At 43.0% G+C, this 8,077-nt stretch overlaps 1 protein-coding gene across 1 annotated transcript in view; it reads right to left on the bottom strand.

Moving 5' to 3' along the window:
• Positions 1-694: 694 nt before the first annotated feature.
• Positions 695-8,077, bottom strand: part of LOC135076629 (uncharacterized) — a 16,809-nt gene continuing 9,426 nt past the window's right edge. Inside the window, exon 2 of the mRNA XM_063971053.1 lies at positions 695-1,084. Coding sequence (XP_063827123.1) covers positions 695-1,084 — 390 coding nt within the window. The remainder of the gene's footprint in view (positions 1,085-8,077) is intronic.

The raw sequence follows: 8,077 nt of genomic DNA, 5'->3' as shown, positions 1-8,077 counted from the left end.
CGGCGCTGTGCGCGGCCGCGCTCGCCGCCGGCCTGGCCGCCGTGCTGCTCGCGCGCCCCGAGACGCGCCTCAGGCTCAAGGTATGCCGCGTCGTGAGGTGACTCCTCCGCCCGGGGAGCCGACGACTCCCCGGTGACGAACTCACGATCCCTTCCGACCGAGGCGTCCGCCAAAAATTAGTGGCCAGGCGCGCACTCGGTCGGCTGGATGTGCTGAGCGGGCGTCCTTTTTGGCACGAAATACGTTTGCTCCACCCCGGCTGGTCGCTTCAGGCAAGCCAGGGGTAAAAGTCCTGCAGACTGCGGATCCATTTCGGCGAGCCGAAGACGAGGGTCTCGACCGACTCGGGCACGCTCGGATTGACAACTGACACCGTGTGCCGCCACTCACCGACGGCTCGCCACAATGCTGCCCTGCGGGGTTCTTATTTTTATTATCCTTGCTATTGTTATTTATTTATTTCACGGAAAATTTGTATCGTCTTTCCGTGCTAAATCAAGCGCATTCCGTTCCGTGCGCAGGCGTTCCTGCACTCGCGCGGCGTGCGCGCGCGCTGGCTGGCGCGGCGCCTCGAGCCGGCCGACGACGACCGCGAGTACGACGCCTTCGTGGCGCACGCCGCCGCCGACCGCCGCCTCGTCGCCGAGCGCCTCGCGCCGCGCCTCGAGGCCGGCGGCCGCCGCCTGTGCCTGTACTACCGCGACTGGCCCATCGGCGCCTGGATCCCGACGCAGATCGACGCGTCCGTGCGGCGCTCGCGGCGCACGCTGGCGCTCGTGACGCCCGCCTTCCTGCGCTCGCGCTGGGCGCGCGCCGAGCTGCGGGCCGCGCACGCCGCCGCGCTGCGCGAGCGCTCGCCGCGCGTCGTGCTGCTGCTGGCGGGCGGCGCGCGCCTCGACACAGAGCTGCGCGCGCTCGCTGCCGCGCACGTCACGCTGCGCTGGGGCGCGCGCGGCTTCTGGGACGAGCTGCGGTACGCGCTGCCCGAGCCGCGCCCGCCCGGCTGGCAGCGCCGGGCCGAGCCCGAGCCCGCGCCGCCCGCCGCCGCCTGACCCCCGGCCCGATGCGAGCGATGACGGCCCGGCTGCGCGATACCAAATAAATATACTTTCTCAGTAGATGTGCCTTAAAAGACAATGCCGGAAATTGGCGTCTTTTTTTTTCGCGCGCGCGGTTTCGGTAAGTTTTGTAAGAAATTGCAACATCTTACAAAACTTGCGCGCAAAAAGCAAATCTAGTATGTAAAATCATCAAACTTCTAATGCTCGTAACTCAGTTCAGACTGAGTATAGAGGTATACATGCCATAGTAAATTTGGTTTATTACACCATTTTGTAATCAAAAAACAAAGTTTGGTCGATGGCCGCGCGAAAAAAAAAAGACGCCACCTTCCATACAAAATCTGGCATTGCCATTTAACCGACGAGCGCTCCGTGCACGTTTCGCGGGCGTTGGGCGTGCGCTTCGTTCGTTTCGGCCGAACGACAGCCGTCGCCGGACGAAGGCCTCCCCCGACGGTTTCCACGACGGCCGATCCGGCGCTTCCCGCATCCAGCGGTCTCGGCGGCGAACGCGGTCCGGAACGAAACTTATTTTATAAAAAGATAAATGACGGGACGGATGTGTCCTTCGTCGATTTAAGATTACGGAAATTGAGCAACGTTCGTTTATATCGACCGATCGAAGATCTGCCAATTTGACAATATATTCTCGTAGATATTATTGTATAAATAAAGTGCTATTTTCGTTACTGATGAATTTAGGCTTCCGAATAGTAGATGTAAGATATTTTTGTAAATATTTTTTAAGTTTTTCAATGTTAAGAAACTGTGATAAATTAGAATCTTAACTAAATCGTGTTTGTGTTTTTTAACAAAATGAAAATTAGCACTCGTTTACTCACTCAAGCATAATATTATTGGAATGCTCCTCGATGCACTAAACTAAAAATTCTGGCACCGATTACGTTGGTTGGTTTGTTACTTGGTAGTGACAACATAATCATCTTTACGATTACTTAGACTGAAAGAGATATCTAATATACTCATGTCTTTATAGTATATTGTTTATATTGTTGAATAATAGGTAAAAGATAATAATTTTTATATTATAAGCTTAACTAAGCTGTGCCATTGTACAAACAATATAAAATTAATATGAAAATGATAGCTCAAAACCGTGCCAAGTAAAATTTTGTGACCATAAATTTAATGTAAGTTACTACTTACGAGTAAATTAAATAGTACTTTTCGAAAAGATTCTAATTGGTATTATGACATTTATTTTTAAAATTACTTCATAATATTATTATGATTTCTTTTAGGCCCAGAACAGACGGTGAAACGCAACTGCAACGAAACTGCAACTTTCTGATGATTCTGATGAATGAAACTGAAAGTTTCAAACTGATCGCGTCATGTGTGGTCTCTCAACGGACGCTATGACAGAAACTTAGATGCAACTCAAAAGTAACTAGCAGTTGCTTCGTTTCGTTGCAGTTGCGTTTCACCGTCTGTTCTGGGCCTTATGTTGAACAAGAATCAGAATCAGTGCAATGAATACCAATGTTAGCAATCAAGCCAATTATATTGTTGATCTAATATTTGCGCAATACAAGTTCGTTGAATATGAAAAATTCGTAGTCGTTTTACGACAAAAATGTTGTTTGTGAATTTTATTTACAATAATAGTCATAGTTTTAGATAAATTAAGTATGCGGGAATAAAATCCATGGAAAATCATGTAAAACATGATCATAAAATCTTATCGACTCGAATTATATTATTGCATTTATTGAAATTTGTTATTTTGGACATTCCACTGACAAACTCCACTCGTTCGCTGGCCATTAATACAACCAAGTTGTGAAAATATATGTTAAAATATAATTTTTGTTTTTATTTGGATCCCGATAAAAAATGTTTTTTAATTTGATTTTTATTATTGCTGTTATTTTTATGAAAGATTTGTGCTGAACGAATATTATAAAATCAAACTAGTAATATTGTTTATGCTGAATAACACCGCCTATTAATTACACTAATATTATAAAGAGGAAAACTTTGTTTGTTTGTTTGGTTGTAATGAATAGGCTCAAAAACTACTGGACCGTTTTTAAAAATTCTTTCACCATTCGAAAGCTACATTATCCACGAGTAACATTAGGCTAAATTTTATTTTGGAAAAAAATAGGGTTCAGTTGTCCACGCGCGCGAAGCCGCGGGCGGAAAGCTATTTATGATAATCCACGTGTCTGAAGCAGCGAGCAAAAGCTAATATTAGTATTAAAGATACTGGCATGAGAACTGTTCAGGTACACATACTATTACGTTCAATTATTCTACTAAGCAACTGGGTAAGGATGATTTTAAATCTGCCGCCAATACATACGTGCCTACAGCAGCGCCTCGGTGCAGCACGGGCGCGCGACTACAGCGCCACGGTGCGGCCGGTGCACGAACCGTTCTTTCGCGCCGGACCGGGACCGCGCGGTACGTTATTTTACGGCTGCGATATAAAATTGGTGATATTGTGTGTGATTCGTGAGCCCTCAACCAAACTGTGTCTAAACGTATAAAACTCAAGAAGGCATCACCGAAACAGAGCGAGCCCCAACAAATATAGTGATCTGTGGCGAGCCCTAAACACAGTCGGCGTGGCCCCTGCATTTAGACCTACCGACGGTGCAGTAGCAGAACAGGTAGTTATTATTATTATCACTTGTTCGGTTATTTTAACTTGTTTCCGTTGTTAGTATTTGAACTGCCGCTGGCGCACAGTGTGAATTTTGATTTACGAGATAAAATAAATTGGACTAGGTTGTACCTACCTACCCACAAAAAAGTACAAAATATTATGTAATGCAGCGCTTAGTTTTTTCGACGTTTTTTTAAAGAGCCCCATTAACATGTTTAACTAGTTTTTATTTTTAAATAGTTTGAATTTTTAATTTTAATTTTTTATTTTAGTTAGTAGAGCACGCGAGCATTAGCTCATCAGAGCATCAACCCTACCCTCTGACCTAAGTTATTGTTATTGGGGTGTGTGTGGGTGGGTGGGCGAAGAAGTGTGGGTATCTATAGAGTAGATCTCTATATTTGTGGAGTTTTACCATTTAGGTACATGACAATCAAAGCTAACCAAAGTGTGCTTTTGTGTTCCAGTGAGCGGAGCCCGCGAGGCCGCCAAGTGCCGCGAGCGCCGCCCGCAGCCAGCGCGGCCGGATCCGAGGTAAGTTCTTAATTTATTTATCTTTATTATAAACTAGCTTTTACCCGCGGCTTCATCTGCTTGTAATTCAGTTTGTCATAAATTACATATAGGTATAATTCCTGCTGGTCCACCGGCAATGTGTAAAATAAATACATTTTGGCCTGTATTTATTTATTAATGTTATGTAAGTTAAGTTGCCGGTGGGTCAGCACTTCAGCAGATTCTATAGAATCCCTAGGAATTTCATACATTACCTAGATGCCCCAGGCATTTTATACACCTGATAAATCTTCTCTTAGCATAATTATAAAACTAAATTAGATCTAAGAGAAATTAAAGAATATTATTATTTACCCGATTACTGACAAAAAAAAAATAGAAAGAATTTCCTATACAAATTAAAGTTGAGTGGACCACTGACAAACGATAACCGCCGCGTGCGCAGCAGCGCGGGGGGGAGGGGTGCGGGGGGGGAGGGGGTGCGGGGGGACAGCACTGTACAGTAGGTCCGGTGCTACATTTTTTGTAAAGGCTCGCGCGTGCTTCGCACGCGCTCGCGCGGTTAGGTTCTGACGAACCTAACCGGTTTCCAGAATGTCTTCAGGAACCTAACTGTAATTTTTCAGGAATTTTCAGTTTCCGGTTTGCCTGAAACCTATCCGGTTTTTGTTAGGTTTTATCAAGTTAGGTTCTGAAACGAACCTAACCGGTTTCCAGAATGTCTTCAGGAACCTAACTGTAATTTTTCAGGAATTTTCAGTTTCCGGTTTGCCTGAAACCTATCCGGTTTTTGTTAGGTTTTATCAAGTTAGGTTCTGAAACGAACCTAACCGGTTTCCAGAATGTCTTCAGGAACCTAACTGTAATTTTTCAGGAATTTTCAGTTTCCGGTTTGCCTGAAACCTATCCGGTTTTTGTTAGGTTTTATCAAGTTAGGTTCTGAAACGAACCTAACCGGTTTCCAGAATGTCTTCAGGAACCTAACTGTAATTTTTCAGGAATTTTCAGTTTCCGGTTTGCCTGAAACCTATCCGGTTTTTGTTAGGTTTTATCAAGTTAGGTTCTGAAACGAACCTAACCGGTTTCCAGAATGTCTTCAGGAACCTAACTGTAATTTTTCAGGAATTTTCAGTTTCCGGTTTGCCTGAAACCTATCCGGTTTTTGTTAGGTTTTATCAAGTTAGGTTCTGAAACGAACCTAACCGGTTTCCAGAATGTCTTCAGGAACCTAACTGTAATTTTTCAGGAATTTTCAGTTTCCGGTTTGCCTGAAACCTATCCGGTTTTTGTTAGGTTTTATCAAGTTAGGTTCTGAAACGAACCTAACCGGTTTCCAGAATGTCTTCAGGAACCTAACTGTAATTTTTCAGGAATTTTCAGTTTCCGGTTTGCCTGAAACCTATCCGGTTTTTGTTAGGTTTTATCAAGTTAGGTTCTGAAACGAACCTAACCGGTTTCCAGAATGTCTTCAGGAACCTAACTGTAATTTTTCAGGAATTTTCAGTTTCCGGTTTGCCTGAAACCTATCCGGTTTTTGTTAGGTTTTATCAAGTTAGGTTCTGAAACGAACCTAACCGGTTTCCAGAATGTCTTCAGGAACCTAACTGTAATTTTTCAGGAATTTTCAGTTTCCGGTTTGCCTGAAACCTATCCGGTTTTTGTTAGGTTTTATCAAGTTAGGTTCTGAAACGAACCTAACCGGTTTCCAGAATGTCTTCAGGAACCTAACTGTAATTTTTCAGGAATTTTCAGTTTCCGGTTTGCCTGAAACCTATCCGGTTTTTGTTAGGTTTTATCAAGTTAGGTTCTGAAACGAACCTAACCGGTTTCCAGAATGTCTTCAGGAACCTAACTGTAATTTTTCAGGAATTTTCAGTTTCCGGTTTGCCTGAAACCTATCCGGTTTTTGTTAGGTTTTATCAAGTTAGGTTCTGAAACGAACCTAACCGGTTTCCAGAATGTCTTCAGGAACCTAACTGTAATTTTTCAGGAATTTTCAGTTTCCGGTTTGCCTGAAACCTATCCGGTTTTTGTTAGGTTTTATCAAGTTAGGTTCTGAAACGAACCTAACCGGTTTCCAGAATGTCTTCAGGAACCTAACTGTAATTTTTCAGGAATTTTCAGTTTCCGGTTTGCCTGAAACCTATCCGGTTTTTGTTAGGTTTTATCAAGTTAGGTTCTGAAACGAACCTAACCGGTTTCCAGAATGTCTTCAGGAACCTAACTGTAATTTTTCAGGAATTTTCAGTTTCCGGTTTGCCTGAAACCTATCCGGTTTTTGTTAGGTTTTATCAAGTTAGGTTCTGAAACGAACCTAACCGGTTTCCAGAATGTCTTCAGGAACCTAACTGTAATTTTTCAGGAATTTTCAGTTTCCGGTTTGCCTGAAACCTATCCGGTTTTTGTTAGGTTTTATCAAGTTAGGTTCTGAAACGAACCTAACCGGTTTCCAGAATGTCTTCAGGAACCTAACTGTAATTTTTCAGGAATTTTCAGTTTCCGGTTTGCCTGAAACCTATCCGGTTTTTGTTAGGTTTTATCAAGTTAGGTTCTGAAACGAACCTAACCGGTTTCCAGAATGTCTTCAGGAACCTAACTGTAATTTTTCAGGAATTTTCAGTTTCCGGTTTGCCTGAAACCTATCCGGTTTTTGTTAGGTTTTATCAAGTTAGGTTCTGAAACGAACCTAACCGGTTTCCAGAATGTCTTCAGGAACCTAACTGTAATTTTTCAGGAATTTTCAGTTTCCGGTTTGCCTGAAACCTATCCGGTTTTTGTTAGGTTTTATCAAGTTAGGTTCTGAAACGAACCTAACCGGTTTCCAGAATGTCTTCAGGAACCTAACTGTAATTTTTCAGGAATTTTCAGTTTCCGGTTTGCCTGAAACCTATCCGGTTTTTGTTAGGTTTTATCAAGTTAGGTTCTGAAACGAACCTAACCGGTTTCCAGAATGTCTTCAGGAACCTAACTGTAATTTTTCAGGAATTTTCAGTTTCCGGTTTGCCTGAAACCTATCCGGTTTTTGTTAGGTTTTATCAAGTTAGGTTCTGAAACGAACCTAACCGGTTTCCAGAATGTCTTCAGGAACCTAACTGTAATTTTTCAGGAATTTTCAGTTTCCGGTTTGCCTGAAACCTATCCGGTTTTTGTTAGGTTTTATCAAGTTAGGTTCTGAAACGAACCTAACCGGTTTCCAGAATGTCTTCAGGAACCTAACTGTAATTTTTCAGGAATTTTCAGTTTCCGGTTTGCCTGAAACCTATCCGGTTTTTGTTAGGTTTTATCAAGTTAGGTTCTGAAACGAACCTAACCGGTTTCCAGAATGTCTTCAGGAACCTAACTGTAATTTTTCAGGAATTTTCAGTTTCCGGTTTGCCTGAAACCTATCCGGTTTTTGTTAGGTTTTATCAAGTTAGGTTCTGAAACGAACCTAACCGGTTTCCAGAATGTCTTCAGGAACCTAACTGTAATTTTTCAGGAATTTTCAGTTTCCGGTTTGCCTGAAACCTATCCGGTTTTTGTTAGGTTTTATCAAGTTAGGTTCTGAAACGAACCTAACCGGTTTCCAGAATGTCTTCAGGAACCTAACTGTAATTTTTCAGGAATTTTCAGTTTCCGGTTTGCCTGAAACCTATCCGGTTTTTGTTAGGTTTTATCAAGTTAGGTTCTGAAACGAACCTCACCGGTTTCCAGAATGTCTTCAGGAACCTAACTGTAATTTTTCAGGAATTTTCAGTTTCCGGTTTGCCTGAAACCTATCCGGTTTTTGTTAGGTTTTATCAAGTTAGGTTCTGAAACGAACCTAACCGGTTTCCAGAATGTCTTCAGGAACCTAACTGTAATTTTTCAGGAATTTTCAGTTTCC

The sequence above is a fragment of the Ostrinia nubilalis genome, chromosome 12, assembly GCF_963855985.1.
Source record: "Ostrinia nubilalis chromosome 12, ilOstNubi1.1, whole genome shotgun sequence".
Lineage (NCBI taxonomy): Eukaryota > Metazoa > Arthropoda > Insecta > Lepidoptera > Crambidae > Ostrinia > Ostrinia nubilalis.
This window is presented reverse-complemented; position numbering and strand designations above follow the sequence as displayed.